This window comes from Nanorana parkeri, unplaced genomic scaffold (assembly GCF_000935625.1).
Source record: "Nanorana parkeri isolate BGI_ZX_2015 unplaced genomic scaffold, ASM93562v1 scaffold708, whole genome shotgun sequence".
Classification (NCBI taxonomy): domain Eukaryota; kingdom Metazoa; phylum Chordata; class Amphibia; order Anura; family Dicroglossidae; genus Nanorana; species Nanorana parkeri.
Genome location: NW_017306976.1, coordinates 692,810 through 714,480, shown reverse-complemented (window position 1 = coordinate 714,480; position 21,671 = coordinate 692,810). Strand labels below are relative to the sequence as shown.

At 44.6% G+C, this 21,671-nt stretch overlaps 1 protein-coding gene across 1 annotated transcript in view; it reads left to right on the top strand.

The window, feature by feature from the left end:
• Nucleotides 1-21,115, top strand: part of TNMD (tenomodulin) — a 58,769-nt gene extending 37,654 nt beyond the window's left edge. Inside the window, exons 5-7 of the mRNA XM_018563901.1 lie at nucleotides 7,307-7,460; nucleotides 9,341-9,483; nucleotides 20,861-21,115. Of these exons, the coding sequence (XP_018419403.1) occupies nucleotides 7,307-7,460; nucleotides 9,341-9,483; nucleotides 20,861-21,070 (507 nt within the window). The 3' untranslated portion in view covers nucleotides 21,071-21,115. The remainder of the gene's footprint in view (nucleotides 1-7,306; nucleotides 7,461-9,340; nucleotides 9,484-20,860) is intronic.
• Nucleotides 21,116-21,671: the final 556 nt, after the last annotated feature.

Here is a 21,671-nt window from a genome sequence, read left to right as displayed (position 1 = left end):
TAATAAATATTATTTTTTGCTTTGCTTCGGGGAGTCCTCAATCTCTTTTTCTGCAGACCCTGTTATCAATGAACATGAATCTTCTATACTGAGAGTTCCTGTTCACTCATAACATGAGGACAGAGTGTGTTTACTATAACCACAATCATGAATGGACAGGAGGGGATGTAGATAACTTTCCATTCATTCATAATTGAGGATATAGTAAATATGCTCTGTCCTCATTTATGTACAAACACTCAGCGATCACAGACTGCTTGTACCCGCTCTCCATCCTGACAGCCGTCACAGGAGGCTGAGCGAGCGGAGCTCAGCCTGCTGTGACAGCGCTGGCTGTCTCCGCCCACAGCGCTCTGCGACAGGAGGGTGAGCGATTTTGGAGGAGAGACCCTGGCCGCTCACAGCACTCTCCTCCCGCAGCGCTCGGCCGCCGGTGACAGTTTTCTCTCTTTCCCGCTCGGACACAGAGCAGCGCCCAGCGGGGAGGAGAGAAAGAACGGATGCACCGGCCAGATAATGGCACTTTCGGCATTGTGCCAAAACTTCAATTGTCTGTCGGCATGTTTCGGCGGGCGATATATCGGTGCATCCCTAATTTAAACCTTTTAAAACATGAAGGTTGTAAATAAGGATCAGAAGGTTGTAAATAAGGATCAAAAACATGGGAACATGACCTCAAAACAGCAGGAGGAAAGTTAAACCTAAGTAAATATTTTACTGAAAGGATAGTTGATGTTTGAGTCAGTCAACAGTACGTGAGTTTAAACATGTTTGGGACAAACATAGATCTATAATCAGACAAAAATGTAAAAAAGACTAAAAAAAAATTAAAAAAGGGGGAACTTGATGGACCACTTGGTGTTTTTCTGCCTTCGCTCTTTTCTATGTTTTCGATTTTGCTCATAGTCGAGGGGTCCTTTGCATCCCTTCGAAAACACCAGCTGATCACTCGCCTCTCCCTCCCTTGTGAACGAGGCCCTGTCATAAAAAGATAAATAAAAGAAACAAGTTTAATAAGGAGTAAACAACACCCACAAGTTAGAACTATGACATCTGGTCAGATATCACACTACATTTTTATATAATTCGATCGCAAATGTTTTACAAGGCACAGCTATTAGGCATCAATTATAAAATGTCGCTGGCTACATAAGCGCATGCTGTATGGTATATATGTTAGTTCTCACATGAGATAAAACAGTTCCGACTCGTTTGGCATGCATATAGAAAATAACACCCTATATAGCTTTATCTTGGGAAGATTGTCACCCTTGTTAATTATTCGTAAGTAAGAAATTGCATGCCAACTGGCACCAAGTCTAAGAACTTGTGTATACTCTGGAATAGTTCCATGTTCCTTGGCAGTGCTCAAGTGAGACTTTTGGAAACAAGTGACAGTGAGTCTCTAAACTGGACATATGGCTTCAGATGCTACTGTGTATTGATTGACAAGAACATTCCCAACTGCCTGCCTGACTAATAAAAATAATGCAGCTTAAAACTGAAGAGTTGCCGGGGCTTGACAGGAGACTGACAGCTGTACGGTGTTGTTGTGGTCTCAGCACAGTAAGTTATTGGGGGAAAGATGTTTATACAGTTACATAGTCAACTAAGTTGAAAAAAAAAGAAGGCCACGTGCCCATCAACTTTAATATCGTGACCAGGGGCGTAACTAGTAATCACAGGGCCCCATAGCAAAATTTTGTATAGGGCCCCCATGATTGCTAGTTATGCCACTTGCAGAGCCCACCTGATATACCAAACATGCCACATGAGAGTGACCTTGCAGAGCCCACCATAGACTCTCTATAGTGGGCTCTGCAGGGTCTCAGATGGGCTGCACACCTCTTACCTGTCAGCGCTGTCCACCTCCGTGGTAGCCGGGCCCCGCCTCCTCTTCCCTCCCCCTGCCTCCTTTTCCGTCCCTGGGCCCCGCCTCCTCTTCAGTCCCCGGGCCCCGCCTGCTCTTCAGTCTCCCGGGCCCCGCCTGCTCTTCAGTCTCCCGGGCCCACCTGCTCTTAGGTCGCTGGCCAATGATGTAAGAGGAGGCAGGGTTGCTCTCAGGCGGGCCCCGCCTCCTCCTTCACTGCGAACGCCGGACTCTTCTGCCGTAGCTGCTGGCTGTCACTGACACAGCTCTGCAGCGGCTATGAGGGGAAACGCTGCTGCTGAGCTGTGTCAGTGACAGCCAGAAACCTTACATGCCATAGCGACCCAGGCGGCCCACACGGCATCAGAGGGATGCCCTGGCCGGGCCCCCCTGTGCTCGGGCCCCATAGCGGCTGCCTGGGTCCCTATGGCGCTTGTTACACCACTGATCGTGACAAGTCCTGCCATTTTGGTCCAGAGAAAGGTAAAACAAAATCCCCCGGGAGACTGTCCAGAGACAAAAAAAATCCCTCCTGTGTTTGGATCAGTACACTGGATCCATTACTGTATTTACTCTGGGTACCAATAGATGTACAAAGTGCCTATTTAGATTCTATTATGGCTCATGCTGCTATTACTTGACGTAGTGGGGTGTTACATATCCTAATTGTACTAAAGCTGAGGTCTAGGGTGATATAAAAGACACAGCTCTATTTAAATTAGTACATCATTCAATGTATTTATTATAAATGCAAGCAGTATACTGCATATACCTGAATGGGACTTGGCATCAGCATCTTGCAGTCAAGGTACAGCAAAGGTCAGATTGGGCAAAAGAGAAGCAGGAGTATGCTGATGGAGGAGACAGCAAAGTGGCAGAGAGATTAGCTCATCAGTGTACTGCTGTCCAGTCAAAGGTTTGAGGCGGGTCCTTGACACTCAAGGGAAATGGGTTGAGTAATTCAGGTCGTCATTCAACCAACAAGACTGAGGACATCTAGTGGTGGAAGAGAAGTAGTGCAGGTGACAGCACCTAATAACAGGGAACTTTGTAGCAAAAGCTGCATTTTTTTATTTTATCTTTCAATGGGCTATTATTATTACTTTTTTTCTCATCTGATCCTCTGAGTGCGCATAACCCCCCTAGAGGGGTCTTCAGAGGCAAGGCTCCACTGAATGGACCGCAGCCCTGCACCTGTAAAGCACCTTGCGGCTAACCGCATATGCTGCACAAAGTGCTCAGTAGGATACAAGGAGAACATTACAGACAAGCCCATATGGCTTCCTTCAGGCAGGGTCCAGATAAAATCCACCAAGGCTCGGCTGAGGAGAGAACCAAACCTCTGAGGAAGTCTGCACATGATGAAATGCATCAGCTAGACTACATGGGCCCACCTGGCACACTTGCTTGCTTGATGGATCTATATTATTTCAGACATCACTTTATGGGCCGGATACTAGTAACAGGGGCGAGATCCACTGGAAATTGTGACTTTTTGCATGGGGAATCTGTTTACTCATTGGGTGAGATTTATCAAATTATTATAATGAGGCATCACTCTTTAACTGATATATAGTGGATGTTATTGATTTATTGGGACCTGGAGGGATGACATTGAAGTAGAATGAATTAGGAAAGACACCAGGCAGATATTCAAGAAGTAGGTTTATTTGGCCGGCCGGGAACAAGCAGCAGTTCAGGTGCATTCAAATTATATGGGCTTTCAGGCCCTTTTTATAGGGATTTGAACAATAAAAACATATGTGTTACCTGGAATTATCTCCAAAAATCAGATAGTAATGCCCCCCGAGTACTTGTATTTGATTGCGCCAAGAACATTAGGGACGTCTTGTTCGCTTGATAAGACTCCCTCATATCAAGGTTAGAGCCCCGAGTACTTGTATTCGATTGTGCCAAGAACATTTGGTGGGCTTTGTTGTCTTGATAAGACTCCCTCATATCAAGGTTAGAGGACAGCTGTCTTGGCATTTTACCTATTGCTCATTAAACCAAGCTCAGAAAAATTTGTTTATGACTTTCTGTCTTTGAACTCTTGTTACCTCAGCCTATAAGATCTAAATGTTCTACATGAACTCCAGTTACCTCCATCTACAAACTCTAAATGTCCTACATGAACTCTAGTTAATTGTGCATTATATAAATGCAGGACTTACCAGTTTACCTTTATAATATATTCACAGAGGGCTGTGTCTGGTGCTGGTGGCTGGTTGTGACATTTATATGCAATATAATGAGCTGTGTTCTTAGAGTACATGATAACTGCTTTATCATGTACAGGTCAGGTGCAAGACTTTGCCCAATCAGGGCTCAGTATCCATTTGGAGCCATGATTGTGCAAAGTCATGATGACTCTCACCGCTAGCTCCGTCCAATTGTTTATGTTTTGCCGGCATCTGTCAAAATGCCATTATGCGGCGGGGAGCGGACGGGACGGCGGTCGTCGTTTTTTTTTTCAAATTATTTATATTTATTTTTTAATGTTTTATTTTTTATTTCGTCGTCGTCGTGGACAACGCTGGACGCCATGATTGACCCTGGATTACGTCGGTGGATCCATTTTTTTTTAAATAAAAGACATGAAAACAAAACAAAAACATGTCTTTTTTTTCAATTAAAGGATTTTTATAAAAGTCTGGACTTTTTAATAACTATTTTATTTAACCCTTTAGTGAATGGGTAGGGGTACAAGTACCCCTTACTCATTCACAAGGGAGGGAGGCGGCATCTGGGTGCCCCCTTAATTAAAGGGGTACCCAGATGCAAACAAGCCCCCTTGCCCACAGACCCCAACAACCAAGGGTCAGGGTTGTGGGGACGAGGCCCTTGTCCCCATCTGCATCAGGACACACTCCCAGTGCCGAGGGCATGTGGCCTGCTGTGGGAGGGAGGGGGGGTGCTCGCTCGTCCCCCCCTTTCCGGCCCTGGCAGGCCTATGCTTGGATCAAGGGTCTGGTATGAAATTTTAGGGGGGACCCCACGTTTTCCCCCCCATTTTTTGGGGTGGGGTCTCTCCTAAATATTCCCACCAGACTTTAAGGGCCTGGTATGACTTTTAGGTGGAACCCCACACACTTTTTTTTTACACGGGGTCCCTCCTAAATATTCCTACCAGACCTTAAGGGTCTGGTATGACTTTTAGGGGGAACCCTACGCTTTTTTTTTTTTTACAAAAAATGGTCCCGCCTAACATTCCTACCAGACCTAAAGGGTCTGGTATTCTTTGGGGGGGCACTGCACACTTTAAGAGTAAAAAAAAATTATTATTTTTTTTTTTAGAAATGTCTGTTTTGCTGCAGCAGATGGGCAGTACCCGGACCCCCATACATGTCCCCCAGGACAGTACACAGACCCCCATACACCTTTTATGGCAAATAACTTGCATATAAGCTCTCTTAAAGGGGACAATCATTTTCGAAAGTTCGACCCCCACTGACTTGCATTAGGTTCGAGTTTGTATTCGAACTTTTCGGCCGTTCGGGCTTTCGAATACAAACCGAACACGGGGGTGTTCGGCCCATCACTACTTCTTGTATGTTAAACTGACTTTGGCATGATTAAAAGCACTGGGTATTAGTCTTTTCAGTGGAGTTTGGAGATTGCTGTGGCTTTTGAGCAGAATTTATGATGTGTGTCTTTAATACTACTCTTGATAATAAGCATCCTTGAGGAATCCTGCATAGTTCTTGGAAAACATTTGACATCTCTAATTATATAAGATTGGCTGTTTGAAGGACTATAACATTGTTGAACTGCATCTATGGCTTATTAATTTGTCCATACGTGGGTATGCTCGCCCTATCAATATACAGATTTGTTCTTATAATGACTATATATGACCCTTTGACGGCTTTGGTAAAGAGAGCTTCTATTATCTATTGTGACCATATCTAATATATACAATACGTCTCTACACAGATCTAAATGCAGGGCCCCACAGTAATTATTTTAAGTGGTTATAATCTTTTGTGTTGGAAGTAAGAATGTTTTTCTATCTGCCAGCTAAATCATGGATTATTATCAGTAATTTTCTATCGCATCATATGCATTCTCCTGTCAATGAAGAGTTTGCAGATGGAAGCAGTGGCATCACTAGGGGGCTTCGGCCCGAACCCAGGTGACACCATTGGAGGAGGTGGCACCAAAGTGACGGACAGTCATTTTGGTTGTCACCCCCTCTAAAAAGTCAGGGCACTCGGTCGTGGACAAGGAGCCCGACAGTTGCACGAGAGAGGAGGGAACCCGATCGGCATACATTATCCCACCGGGTGAACGTCCCCACCTTTCTCTGCCGGCACTTCAGCACTAAGGGACACTCACTTCCAGAGACTCTCCACTCTCATCCCGGACTTCACCTCTATAGAAGAGACGAGGAAACTCTGCATTGTACTGGGAGAAGAGGAGCCGACGGTGAAAATATCTGCACAATACGTCACAGAGTGTCACCGACTGAGAGAAACTTATAAATCCCCAACATGGACTCCCCCTCCATATTATCCCTTACCCCTGATAATGTCAATGGACTTACCTATTCCCCCCATATCATTCTTTACCCCTAATAATGTCCCACTACCCCCCACCCCCCACCCACATCCCATATAACCTCCCCATATGCTTTGGCAATGCTTAAATGTATTTGGTCCTGCCAATAAAGCTTATTTGAATTGAATTGAATTGGAGAGAGAGAGAGGAGAGAGATTATTTAAAAAGATGAAGGCAAGCACACCAGTATGTACAACTTATAATACAAATTGGTAAAGAGCTGCAGCAAACTATTTTTGCTAAGATCTTTGTAATGTATACAGATAGTGGAGGTGAAGGTGTTACAGGGGGCCATATTTGTTTATGTGTATAAAGCATAGTAAAGCCTTCTTAGAATAGAGGGTATTCACGTCTATCAGCAGATACTGGTGCCGATACCGAGTATTTGAGCGAGTACTCGTACTCACCGAAAGCTCCTGATGCATATCCTGATACCGGAAACCTCCAGTATTAAGGAGCTGGGCGGTGAGTCATTTCATGTTGCCCAGGTTCCTGATTGGCCGGGAAGCTGGCTCAATGCTTCCTCGTCACCAGGCACACATTCACCATGGCATCGATAAGCTTATACAATGTCGCTAGGGATGCACTGATACCGTTTTTTCGGTATTGAGTATGAGTACCGATATTTATATTTAGGTACTCGCCGATACCAAATGCTGATACCAGTACTTCCGCTAGCATGGAGCTGGCTTCCCGGGCAAGCACGTTGCTGAACCTAGACCTACAGTATTATCCAATGGAAGGCTCTGACCTATTTGCTTAGCTAAATCCAGGTGGTGACTTTTTTTTTTGGACAGGCGGTGTATGTAAATTCTATTTATTGTCTTAGATATGCTCGTGTTTTACACATCTAGTTCTTGTTTTTTGTGATGACAGGAAGGTGAAATCACTACAACCATCTATGAACAATCTGTGTTCTGGGTTCCTGCTCAAGAGCCAATACAAGACCGAGAATTCATGAGGAATTCCAGAATCTCTGAAATATGTAACAATGCTTCCGTGCACTGGATTTATCCTTCCTCTGCAACAGGTATGATGGAAGGGAGGAGAGAAATTAAGCGTTATCAGTATCCCAAAACATTGGAGAAAATCAGGAGATTTCTGTAAATATGTCACCAGAGTTGCATTACGTTCTCGACAATATTCTCGGGATCTGTCCTGGCTGCAGCGCTCTTAGCAATAGCCCGCTTTATACTGAGTTTTGGGTCACGGGAGGACATTTTTATATGTCCTCCCTTGACCCTAAAGAGAACTGTTGGAAAAAAAGATTACCCCCATAGTTCTCTTTTAATTGCAGCTAGAGCTGCCACCCATGAAGATATCCTGGTGGGATTATGGGGCCCTAGCAGTGTAAAATGGTGGTGAAAATATCTATACATACATATATACACACACATACTGTATCTATACATGTACAACAATCCACACTTATTACCGGTAGAAGACTTACAAGACAGGAGTGAGTGGCAAAGTTAAGAATAGGCGTGATCAGGGCAATCAGTGGGTACCGTACCTTTCCAAGAGCAATTTGGTAACCAATCGCTGGCCAGAATGAGCAAAGCGCACTTTCACTATAAATTCCTTTACAGGCGGGGAGTGCATTTGGTATCACTCCGCCTGTGACAGGAGCCGGCGCTATGGAGGAAGCATCGGCTTATGCGGCTCTGCTCCCTCCGCTGCCGCCTCGCTTCCTCTAGCGCTGGCTTCGTTGGCACTGCTGATTCTCTCCAGCGGCTCTTCAAGTTCCCCCTTATGCCACCACCGGCCCTGGGAATGGTCACAACTAGGTCTTATTTTTGGGGTAGGTCTTATATTTTAGCAATTCCCAAAAATAGCACTAAGTCTTATTTTCGGGGTAGGTCTTATTTTTGGGGAAACAGGGTATATACTGTATATATATCTTCAAAAAGTCTTTGTAGGCCAAATTTGGATGCACTTAATCCGCCTTGTTCTACCACATTACTGCATTAGGGATCCCATACAGCTTGCTACCTCTTTTTCCTTGTGCAGCTTTGGCCCTAGGTACCCATAGTCAGTATTTGAGTATATAGCGGCAGGAGAGGACAGGCGGTGGAGCAGATACCCTCCATCCTCTTCATAATGGTGATGGAGACTGCTCGAGGAGGCAGAGACTGGGCAGCAATGCAAAACATGAACACATTTCCAAACGGAGGGACGCCAATACCACATGACACACATTGGCTTATCATTGACACATGGCCAACCGGGAGAAGAAGACTGGGTGGAGCTGTGGCATATCAACAACGCTCTACCAGCCAGGGAGAGGCAGAGATAGGGTTGCCACCTATCCAGGATTCACCCAGACAGTCCGGGTTCTGAATGCTGTGTCCAGGTTTCATGGCAGCTGAAACCTGGACACAAGATGTCAGGCAGACAAGGGCAACCAAAATTAAGATAGGGGCTACTGGCCCCCCTGTCCCCCCACCCACTTATAATAGTCTTAACTGTGATATTTACATATTAATGGGTGGCGCTATTTACATATAAATAAGCCGCTACTCATTCTCCCCAAAACATTTCCTTGCATAGCTAGAGTGTAGCTAGAGTGTTCAGGATTTGCTGGAAGAAAAGTTGGCAACCCTAGGCAGAGACCAGGTGCAGCTGCCAGACGGACGGGGGCTGTAACTCCACTTTTTAACCAGGGACATAGTTGGGGACACAGGATTGTCTAATGAAAGCAGGAACTGTGTTCAGCAACTGTTGGGGAATCTGGTCACCACACTGCTACTAGCTCCAGGTAAATGAATATTTCCTAAGACTCTTTTGTACACTGGTAGGTTGAGAATTCCCATTCCCCAGTTTTTTGTTTATTGAAAAGATCTTGCTTGCTAAAATGAAATGAATTAAAAGGAGAAATCACTAAAAGGTTCAAAATACTTTGCCTTTTAGCTCCCGAATTTCAAGACTTTGAAGATGGAGAAGTCAAAGACGGATCTATAATGCATCCTAACAGAACAGATCAGAGGGAAGATAAACAGAATAAGCGTCAAGGCAGATCACTGACTGAGGAGGACCTGCCCATTAATGACTACGTAAGTCTCACTTCCACCCATAAATGTACAGGCTCATTTAGAGTGTTCAACCTAATGAACACTTTTAGAGTGTGATGAATGATAAGCCAGTTTTAGAATGTGACGAATGATAAGAAAACAAGTGCCTGGTCTTTATTGTTCTCCTGGGTTTCGAGAGAGAAATTGTCCCCCATTTCATGCCCCAGTGACAACGGCTTAACCAGACAGGAAGTGAGGGGAAAATCCACAAAAGGGACACAAAAAATCTTACCGGTGTTCGGACCTTCTCCCCTGTTGGCAGATAACAGCATTTTTTGGTCCTATAGACTTCAATGGGAAACCTTTTGATTCTGTAGGAAAGCGAGCAAGGTAGAAAAAAGAAAGGAAGGGAAAGAAAAAAGAGGAATGGAAAGAAGTAAAAAAAGCAAGCAAGGAAAAGAAGGAAAATAAATAATACAGAAAGGGAAAGGAGAGCAGAGGAAAAGAAGGGAGGGAGAGAGGAAGGAAGGAAGGAAGGAAAGGGAAAGAAGAAAGAAATATGAGTGAGGAAAGGAATGAAAAGGAAAGAAGAGGAAAAAAGGGAAACAAAAATGAAAAAAAGGAGAGGGAAGGGAGCAAGGTAGAAAAAAGGTGAGGAAATAAGAAAGAAAAAATAGCAAGAGAAGCAAGGGAAAAAAAGAGGAGTAGAGAAGGAAAGGAGACATTAGGAAAGTAAGCAAAAGTAAGCAAGAAAGAAAGACAAGGGAAAGATGGAAGGAATGGAAAGGAGCAAGAAAAGAAGTGAAGGAAAAGAAGGAAGGAAGAAGAAATGAGAGGACAGGAAAGAAAGAAAGAAAGAAAGAAAGAAAGAAAGAAAGAAAGAAAGAAAGAAAGAAAGAAGGAAAGAAAAGATGGAAGGAAGGAAGGGGGGAAAATAATTAGAAGAGTGTAAAGGAAAAAAGAAAGGAATAAGGAAAGGAATGAGGTGCAAGAAAGAAAGAAAAGGAAAAGATGGAAGGAAGGAAAAAGAGTAATGGGAGAGAAGGGAAGGAAAGAGGGAAAAAAGAAAGGAGGGAGGGAAGGGAGGAGCAAGGAAGGAAGAAAGAAAGAAAGGAAAATGAGAAGAGAAAGGTAATAGAAAAAAATGGAAGGAAAGGAAAAAGAAGGAAGTAAAAAAAATGGAGAGAAGAAGAAAGGAAGGAAGAAAAAAAATAAGGAAGAAAGGGAGGGAGGAAGGAAAAAAAATGAGAAGAGAGGAAAGGAAAGAAGGAATAAGGAAAGGAATGAAAAGGTGCAAGATGGAAGGAAGGGAAAAGAGTAATGGGGAAGAAGGTAAGGAAAGAAGGAAGAAAGGAAGCAGGGAAAAAAAGAGGGAGGGACGGAAGGAGGAAGGATGGGGATGGGAGGGATGAGGGAAAATAAATGAGAGGAGAGGAAAGAATAAAGGACGGAAAATAGAAGAGAAAGGTAAGAAAAAAAAAAAAAAAAGAAGGAAAAGAAGGAAGTAAGAAATGGAGAGCGAAAGAAAGGATGGAAGGTGGGAGCAGAGAAAGGAAGGAAAAAGAAAAAGGAGAATGAAATGGATAAGATAAAGGCAAGGAACTGATACTAATGTGACCCGGCACACGTATGTATATATATATACAGTACATGGAAGTCTAATGCACAGACACAATCATCTCTTCATGAAGATGACAAAAGTTCGGCATTTTTCTTGCTGCGAGCGCGGGGCCTCAGACAGCTAAAATGCAATACTTAGCCTCGCTGCGCCGCAATTATTGTTTAAAAAAATCCCAGTAATCTGCGAGTAAAATTTACATCTCACATATGTTCTAATAAATTTGTGGCATCGGTCTGCTGCGTGGAGGAATAAAGAACCCCCGCGAATCCCGTACAGCTGCGCTCAACAGACGTTTCCCCGCACATCAATGTAAATAATGAATGCCATCGCTCCTAATAGTCTTATAGAAAAGATCTGACACGCCTTTGGAGTCGCAACATCCAGGCGAACGTTAACGGGACTGATTTGCAACCCGAGTAATTAGAGGAACAGTAGCGGATCATAAATGGATTAGAAAAAAAAAAAAGGAAATGTGAGTAATGAATTGATGCCGCCAGACCGAGCCGATCAAAAGACAGATGACAAAAAGAGGAGAGCCTTTAATGTTGGGATAAGTAACTGCCAAATCGCTGACTGTGATCAGCCTTTATCCCCTCACATGATGAAACGCAAGAAGGTGATAACAAAACAACAAAAAGAGAGAGGAAAGTAAAATACATATAAAAAAAAAAAATGATAGAGTCCCGCGCAGATCTTCCACTGGAGGCCGGGTACAGTACATCAAGTGATGGCGCTTCCAACAGATGGATCATCAATATTCATTATATATATGACACATTGACAACCAACACTTTCATCATGTCTACAGCTGAATGGCGCTTTGCTGATCGCTGCTCTGACAGATGTTGGGGGAATATATAGAGATGTCACCCAATTCTACATGAGTCATCCCGGCCTCCGCTCTTAACGGTTTGTGGTGCGATGGGTTGGAGAGGAACATGAGCCAGCAAGGCAAAGGGGCTTTAAATGTGACCTCCGTCCTTCCCTTCAGTCTTCTATCTGACCTCCGTCCTCCCCTTCAGTCTTGTATCGGACCTCCGTCCTTCCCTTCAGTCTTCTATCTGACCTCCCTCCTTCCCTTCAGTCTTATATCTGACCTCCGTCCCTCCCTTCAGTCTTATATGTGACCTCCATCCTCCCCTTCAGTCTTCTATCTGACCTCCGGCCTTCTCTTCAGTCTTACATCTGACCTCCGTCCTTCCCTTCAGTCTTATATGAGACCTCCATCTTTCCCTTCAGTCTTCTATCTGACCTCCGGCCTTCCCTTCAGTCTTATATCCGACCTCCGTCTTTCCCTTCAGTCTTATATCTGACCTCCGTCCTTCCCTTCAGTCTTGTATCTGACCTCCATCCTTCCCTTCAGTCTTGTATCTGACCTCCGCCCTATCCCTTCAGTCTTGTATCTGACCTCCATCCCTTCCCTTCAGTCTTATATCTGACCTTCATCCTCCCCTTCAGTCTTGTATCTGACCTCCATCCTTCCCTTCAGTCTTCTATCTGACCTCCGCCCTTCCCTTCAGTCTTCTATCTGACCTCCCTCCTTCTCTTCAGTCCTATATCTTACCTCTGTCCTTCTCTTCAGTCTTCTATCTGACCTCCCTCCTTCTCTTCAGTCCTATATCTTACCTCTGTCCTTCTCTTCAGTCTTCTATCTGACCTCCGTCCTTCTCTTCAGTCCTATATCTTACCTCTGTCCTTCTCTTCAGTCTTCTATCTGACCTCCATCCTCCCCTTCAGTCTTATATCTGACCTCCATCCTTCCCTTCAGTCTTCTATCTGACCTCCGTCCTTCCCTGCAGTCCCTTCCATGCAGCAAAGAGGCATGGCAAAGCACAGAGTCATGTGACAAGCAGCCGCAGAACCTGCCAAGAAACACAATGAAAAGCCTGCTGGATCGGGCTGGGGTGACTCATAGAAGACTGAGATAAATGAAAGAGACTCTCCGGCTCGGTGTTCTATGAATGGAGTCAGCGGGCCTCTGATTCCTGTCCCTTGATGCCTGCGGTTGCCCTTTATTGGTGTGTTTATAAAGCTCATTAAACTTACGGCGGCTCCTGTGTGGATAAGAAGGAGGCGGCGAGCTTTGGTCTCCCTTGTAAACACGTTCAGGTTGGTTCCTTCGGCATCTACAAGGGAAGAAGAAAGCCGCTCCGGGCTCCTTTTGTGTGCGGCAGGTTTGGACTTTGTTGGAGCTCCTCGGAGGTATTCATCTCATTAGAATTCCCTTACTCTTCTCGCTCTTCTTCTTTTTTTTTTTTTTTTTATTGTTCCTGTTTACAAAGAGAGGAAATCCGATGACAAAACTCCCCGAGAATCACGAGCACTGAAAGGTGGAGTTCAATCTGCTTATATTTTGTGCCCTCCACGCCACGCCCACCCCAGGAAGTGAGCTGGAACATCGGGCTGAGGACATCTAGTGGCAGGAGTGCATTACGTGGTCCCAAGCTAGAGTGCAATATCATTATTATACAGGATTTGTATAGCTCGGGGGGCCTGGTTTGTGAGAGCTCACATTCTAGTAGGAGGGACAGGTGACACAAAAGGTAATAACTGTGTGGACGGAGGTGGTGGAAGAAGTAAAGGGGCAGTTATGTTGAAGGGAGACACAGGGGCGTCCCGGTGCTGGGTGTCACCCGGTCTCCAGACCGGGTGACCCCCTGCCGTGTTGTCATCGCACGTGCGCATGACGTCACCTCGCGCGTGCGAGGTGATTGCGGCCATCTGATTGACGCCTGCCGGCGGCCATCTTAGTGATGGACGCCGGCTAAGAGAGGAGGGGACGTTCGCCCAGCGGGATGAGGTATTCCCCAGGGTCCCCTCCTCTCTCCTAACACTGTCGGGCTCTCGGTCCATGACCAAGTGCCCGACTTTTTAGAAGGGATGACACCAAAATGACTGGTGTCACGCCTGCAATGGTGACACCCGGGAATGGGCCGCACCCTCCTTGTGACGCCACTGGGGGGACAGTCTTTCCTGCAGACATGAGGATTACGGATTTTAGTACATGGGTCCGCGGCATTACTGTTACCTTCTGAGGAGACAGATGGGCGGAAGATAAAGATAACAGAAGATCAGGTCCGTAGAATGTGGTGTCTGTGCCGTCATTCAGCAGACATCTACCGCAGACCGCACTCCGGGGTGAGATCAGATCCTCCCGATACGATTCATTTCATTAAAATAAAATGGTATCATTGTATCCGTATGCTGTATATCTACTAAGTAACACGCCGGTCCAGTGACATACACTCTCCCCGGTCCTCACGTGGCGGAATATAATGAGTGCCGCATTAAATCAATTATCGGAAAATGACCCAAAGCTCTCAGCGCTGAAGTTAATTTCAGGCCAACCTACCCCAGTACAATTTTATTAGATGAATATCTGCCGCCGAGATAGGAAGAGAGAGAGGAACTCATTTACTTAAGATACAATCATCCACGGAACGAGCGCAGGGCACGCCACAGCCAGAGCCCTGCAATCAAGTCCCCAATTGTATACCTTTTACCACGAAGACGAAAGAGGATTCAGATTCTGTACTCGGAGGAGAAGGAAATTTGGGACGATATTACTTCTATACAGGTGCCACCGAGTGACGGCGATAACCGGAGATGACATTTTGCCCAAGTCGCTGATGTTGGGATATTAAAGCGCCGGGCAAAGCGATTTCCATTCGTGAATCACACAGCGCCACCATTTCTAATCTTGTTTTAGCTTCTTTTTTTTTTTTTATGCTCCGAAATCAAAGTATTACACGTGAAGCTTTTTGGTGCTAAAATTAGATCCAAGCCCAATCTCCAAACTCTCATGTCAGTTTTCAACATGTTAATGTCATTTCCAAAGTCATTTTCTGCTTCAATATTATTTATTGAATGCAACATAATGTGACAATGTGGCTGCAAATAGAAGTGAATGCTCAACAGGAAAATAGAGGAAAGTTGAGAAAAAAAAAAAGTCCAGGAATAAGCGCTCTAGACGGGGCTGGAGGGGGGTTGGGGACGCTAGGTGTGCTGCTTCTCAAATGTACTGACCGGGGTGTCGGACGTATGCACTTAAGCAGCGGTCGCCATTAAAGGAGAATTACGAGGCGAGTGATTTTCGCTCATCCTCATAATCTCAGCCGACCTGTGACAATGAAACTGTCACACGTCGGCTCAATAGATCGGGATGTGAGCAAACACATACCGTCGCTCGCTCACTTCTCGATCTATCCCTGCAGAGAGTCGTAACTGTCACTCACTGCTCCCTGCAGTTATCCCCCCCCCTCCCCTGTCCGATCCTCCAGCGCTGACTGGAAGGAAGGGACGGGGGAGGGGGCGGGCACAGCTGGGTGGATCTCGACAGTAATGTTGGGATCCATCCCGGCTGCGGCACTCACAGTATATGGCGGGCAATAGCCTGCTATCTACTGAGCTTTGGGTCACTGGAGGATGCTAGTACATGTCCTCACATGACCCTATTGTCGGGGTCCGACAATAGGGTCGGGATCCGTTCCGGCTGCGGCGTCTCAGTATATAGTGAGCTACAGCTCGCGGTATACTGAGCTTTGGGTGATGGGAGGACGCTAGTTTATGTTCTCCTGTGACCCTTAGGAGAACTATGAGGAAAAGCCCTGACCCCAGAGTTCTCTTTTAATAATTTTAAATCCCGCAGACCACTAATATGAATTTTTAAAAAAGATAAATACATTTGTAAAATAAGGATCGGAGAACTTCCATTTTATTAATATGAAATGCACCTATTTATATAACAAAATGATAAATGTTTTATGGCTATGATAAGGAACAAGCCGCTACCCAGATCACTGGCAGCCTGTGATGAGAGCCGCGCATTCCTTGTGACAGCCGCTGCTTGAGTCAGTGAGGGGCAGCCCCGGAGTCTCCGTGCCGCTTCAATGACAGCCCAGCCAGGTCGGCATCAGAGGGGCCCAGGGGGGAAATTGCCTCCCTGCTCCCCGGCACAGTCCGCCCCTGGTCGAAACAATACTGAAGCGCACGGCTCGGCAACGGTTGCCTCGTACAACGTAAGACTATCCTGACGTCAAACTGCACCACTCTTGTTTGCCCAGCAAAAAGTTTCCCGGCACATTCACCAGCCAGCATGCAAAAAAACTTGTCTGACCGCTAAGGTTAAAAACAGAGGTTTAGATACATGTCTTCTGCAGAAAATGTGAAACCTGCACAGCCACACCAAGGCACCTCTTATAGTGCGGTCCTAACTCTAAACTATGAGAGTCTCCATCTTGGAGCACATGGGGCAAAAGATCAAATTGGGTGCAGGTTTGTCAGGAGGAAGCCCAACCTCCTTAAAGGCACAGGGACGCACAAGGGACCCCGCACATCACAATGGCAGCTGAGACCCCCCATGCATCACTGCACCAAATCAGTCAAGCAGTTTTTTTGCATGCTGGCTGGTGAGTGTGCTGGGAAACTTTTTGCTGTTGTACTGTATAAAGCCCTTCCATGTGCACCTTGCTTAGAGCCGGTGACAAATTGATGAGTGCGTTTGCCATTTGTTTTGCTTCTCTTGTTCCCCCCCTCTCTAGTACAGTTGGTGAATTTAGTGCAATATAAAGGCGAACATTGTCATTCAGAATATAAGAATTTCTTAGAATATTATTTTTGTTTTATTAATAATAAAACAGAAATAAATGCAAATAATGTCCAGTTTTTTATGCGGACCACCAAAATTTTCTCGCAGGACCACCAGTGGTCCACGGACCATTGGTTGGCGATTGCTGTACTGAAGGTAACCAAAGGAGGAGGGGTGGAGAAGCGCCAACAGCCTGACGTGGAATGGTAATGGGATGTTGGGAAATATGAAAGTTTCACTCACATCTGGGTGAGTTCGCTGCGTCTTTGGGCCGAGGATTTCAGGGAGGTGGTGCTGTGTGGTGAGGTGCCAGCACTTCTGATTGGATACCCGGAGTGTCAGTGTGCTTTTGGAGATTTAGTTAATGCAACAAATCGGTTAATCAAAAAAATAATCGGGCAACTAATCGATTATGAAAATGATCGTTAGGTGCAGCCCTAGTCCACACCAGTCCTCTAAGTCCATCCCAGTCATCTTATTCCTTACTGGTCATTAGCTTACATTGTGAAACAATACAAGAAGCAAAATGCTACACTTAATGACCAACAGATTTCAGACACCTGACTTGATGGACATCCCATTTGAGAACCATGCGCATTATTATAAAGTTGTCCCCCTACTCCTTTGTGTCTATATTAGCCTCTTCTTTGAAGGCTTTCCTCAAGAATTGTCTGTGGCAATTGGTGCCTAATTGGCCAAAAGAGCATTTGTGAGGTCAGGTATTGATGTTGTATGAGAAGACCTGACTTGCAATTCATCTCAAAGGTGTTCCGTAGGGTTGAGGTCATGGGCTTTGTGGAGGCCCCTCAAGTTTCTTCATGCCAAACTGGTCTACTCATGTCTTTATGGAGCTGGTTTTGTACGAGGGCCACATCCATGATGGCATAAAAAAGGGTCTTCACCAAACTCATCAACCCATGTCCTTATGGAGCTGCTTTTGTATGAGGGCCACATCCATGATGGCATAGAAAAGGGTCTTCACCAAACTCACCAAACCATGTCTTTATGGAGCTGCTGGTCATGCTGGATAAAAGAAGGGCCTTCACTAAACTGTTACCACAAGGTTGAAAAAGCACAATTGTCTAAAATGTTTTTGTATGCTGTAGAATTAACAGAACTTCATGGTTATCCACATACATTGGACCATACAGTACATTGTATCTGCAAAGTGCAGAGCTCAAAGCCACCAATCAGAACTCATCTTACGTTCTACTGACTTAATTAGAGTGAATTATGGTGTCAAAATCACTTCCTTAGAGAGGAACTCTGGGAATTTTGAACCCTTGAAGTGGGGCTACCCCCACACTGCTAGAGTCATGTGCTTGTTTTGTCTAGGGGGCTCAAATCAAGCAGTTTTATTCACCTGATCCTTGGTCAGCACTCACCTCTCTTTCTTCACTTGGCTATTAAATGTCCCTCAGCGTCTTCACGTCTAATGCAAGTCAATGGACCTGCATCAGACGTGATGGCATCAGTGGTCCTTAGATCACCAAAGCCCAGGGGGAGATGAGGCAACGGGGACAGGTCAAGCAGCATGACAGGTCCATGGGTCAGGTGGATATATCTTCTTTATGTGACTATCTAAGACAAAACAAGTACCTAACCTTTGTAGTGCAAGGGTTAAGTTTTGTCTAGGGGGTCAGATAAAGCAAATATACTCACCTGATCCTCGGTCGATGCTGACCTCTCTCTGCTCCAGCTGTGTTATGTCTCTTGGTGTCCTCACATCTAAAACAAGTCAATGGACCTTCACGAGAACGTCAGTGGTCCTTAGACTACCACATCCCAGGGTAGAAGAGGCTACGGGGACCAGCCTACCAGCCAAACAGGACCTCTGGGGGTATCCTCACTCCAAGGGTAAGCTTTCCTGGAGATTCAAGTCCGCTCTTCCATTGGGTTCCGTAAATTCCCCAAAACTTTGTTGTAGATCTGTGTGATCTAATTTCTTATTTTTAGACTGGCAATAACATCTCCTCCAAAGTTTGCCGGCGAGCCCTTAGCTCTGCTCCTGATGCTTTCTATCCGCACATCGTCTCCGTCCCTGCTGTTGCATCTTCTGCTCGCCCTGCTCCCACTCTGCGCTCTTAATGAGCCATTAATGGCCTGCCAATTACTGATGCAAATGAGCGATTTTACTGAGAGCGTCGTAACTGTACCTGAAGGCATAACACGACACGTCCTGTTCAAATATAAATCATTTTTATTTAAATGACTTCCTCCCCCCCCTCCCTCCCCCCTCCGCGTCCATAGCGATAAGAGATGCCGGAGACTCCTCGCAGAAAGACAAATTCAGATGAAGCCGCGATTCGCTGAAAGAGATTATTCCCAAACAATTCATTAGAGCTCTCGGATAGATTCCATATATTATGATGGTGATGACGGATGGCCAACGCTTTGCTATTAGCACAGATGGTATTTACTGTGGCGGTGGGGAAGGTTAACGACCTCAGGACTCGGTTCAATTAGCCCAATTCCCCAAATGACGCTGACCCGGATCTACGTTCTCACCCACGCAGTAAATATACAGATAGTTATTACTTTACCATCGGCAGAGCAATTTACCGGGAACTCAATCCTCACTCAGGACTGAATTGTGGGCTGAATTCTCTTTTTCTTTTTTTTCTCTTATTTTCCTTTTTTCTTTTCTCATTTTCCTTTTTTTGTGCATTTTCCTCCTTTTTTCTCTTTTCTTAATTTTTTCCCCCTTTTCTTTTTTCTGATTTCCTTTTTCCCTCTCTTTTCTAATTTTCCTTTTTCTTTTTTTCTCTCTACTTTTTTTACCTTAGAGGAAAAAAAAGAAAAAAAGGAAAAAAGAGATAAGGAAAAAAAGGAAAACCCTTTTTACCTTTTCTATTTTTTTTCCTTTTTCCTTTTTTCCTCTGTTTCTTTTTTTCTGTTTTCCTTTTTTTCAGTTTTTTCCTCTTTTTTTCTCATTTTCCTTCTTCTTTTTTTTTCTCTGTTTGCCTTTTTTTTCTTTTCGTTTCTTTCTTTTTTTCCACTCTTTTTCTTTTCTTTCTTTTTACCTTTTTTTTCTCTTTTTCCTTTTTTCTTTTCTATTTTTTCTAAGATACAGGTGAAACTCGAATAATTAGAATATCGTGCAAAAGTAATTGCAGTAAGTGCTGCAAAAGGGGCCCAAACCAAGTACTGAGTACATATGCATGCTTGTACTTTTCAGAGGTCCGATATTGTTCTATGTACAATCCTTGTTTTATTGATTGCATGTAATAATCTACTTTTTTGAGGTTGTGGATTTGGGGTTCTTGGGGTTTTCATGAGCTGTAAGCCATAATCATCACAATTATGACAAATCACGGCTTGAATTATCTTGCTTTGCATGTAATGAGTCTCTCTCATATATCAGTTTCACCGCATAAGTTGCATTAGTGAAATAAATGAACGTAGCACAATATTCTAATTATTCGAGTTTCACCTGTATATCTTTGTCTTTCTTTATGTCCAGGAGAATTCTGAGGGTTTCTTCAAATTGCGTTAGCCAGGCAATTTGTTCTGAACAGGCAGTCAACATGTCCTGCCCCATTTTTTTTGCAATGAAGCGCACCGCACCGTTGTGGTGTTCTATAATACCAGGGCGCTACATATGTGCTTTGGGGTGCAACTAAAGTGAAATTACATTTTTAAAAAAACTATACATCTCTTCAATACATGCACATTACTCTAAAACACTGAAAGTTTACAAAAATACTGTTAATCAGCCAAAAGAAATCCAGCAGTAAGGACACTGTGTTGTCAGCCCAAACAGGAAGTAAGGGGCTGCCCTTACTTCCTGTTTAGGCTGACAACACAGTGGCCTTACTGCAGTGAAAGCTACACAAGGAGCCAATCAAGGAACAAGGAACATGCTAATAGGAGAAGAGGGCAGACAGGTGAGCTCCTCAGTCTGTTGCTTCTCCTTTCACTATCCAGTCACAGGCTGGGGGAGGGGCAAGACCTGTAAGTGTTACTTAACTGCAGTAGAGCAAATGCAGGTCTCCTGTGTTGCCAGACAGGGCTCTGCCGTGTAGAAGAGCTGTGTAAATCTCATGATTGGATGGACAGGAACACAAATCCTTTGTGATAAAGAGGGAAATGTTCCAATGTCAAAGAGAGGATTTTCCTTATTTCTGGAGAGATGTTTTATCACTTTTTTGGGTCAAAGAATGGTAAAAATCATATTTTACCCCTTTTTTTCTTTTTCTTTTGCCCTCCAGAGAGAAGTCGGACTGGAATTCAACCCCATGTGGGACCATCGAGGCTTCTGCTGCCATCACTGCCGCCGCGGACAGCGGTACTGCCAGAAAGTCTGCGAGCCCATGCTGGGGTATTACCCCTACCCATACTGCTACGGGTCGGGGCGCGTGATCTGCAGGATCATTATGCCCTGTAACTGGTGGGTGGCCCGGATGTTGGGCAGAGTGTGAGCAAGTCTGATACCATTATTTTATTCTACAAGAAGAATTGCCATCCTGTGCGCCTGTGCTGTACGGAGGACAACTCCCATCATTCTGTAAGTGCCTGGCACATTTTTAAAGAGGCAATTTATGATAATATAAGAAAATAATAGTAAAAAAAAATAGGCAAAAGTAAATAAATTGGGATTTAAAGTGAACCTGTCACACAAAAAAATGCTAGTATGTAGTAACTAATGCTAGTAGTAGTAAGTAGTACTACTAGTATGTAGTAAGTATGTACTAGTATGTACATACTAGTAAGTATGTACTAGTATGTAGTAAGTATGCTAGTAGTAGTAACTAATACTAGTCCCTTAAATGTCAAGATAACAAAAAACATGTAGTATGTCTCTGCAATGCGTGTACATTTCCCCAAATGTTATCCCTTCGAAGGCCCTGCAAGGACAGGATAATACCGGTTGGTCTGTCAGAAATGCCCTTTGGCTCCTAAGTTCTGTCGTGGGCTGAAAAAAGCATTTTTGTTGACTGAGTGGTGTCAGCCCTGCCCACTTGCCTTTTCATAAACTGCTTAACCACTCTCAGATCTTTACAATATATCAAACAATGAAGA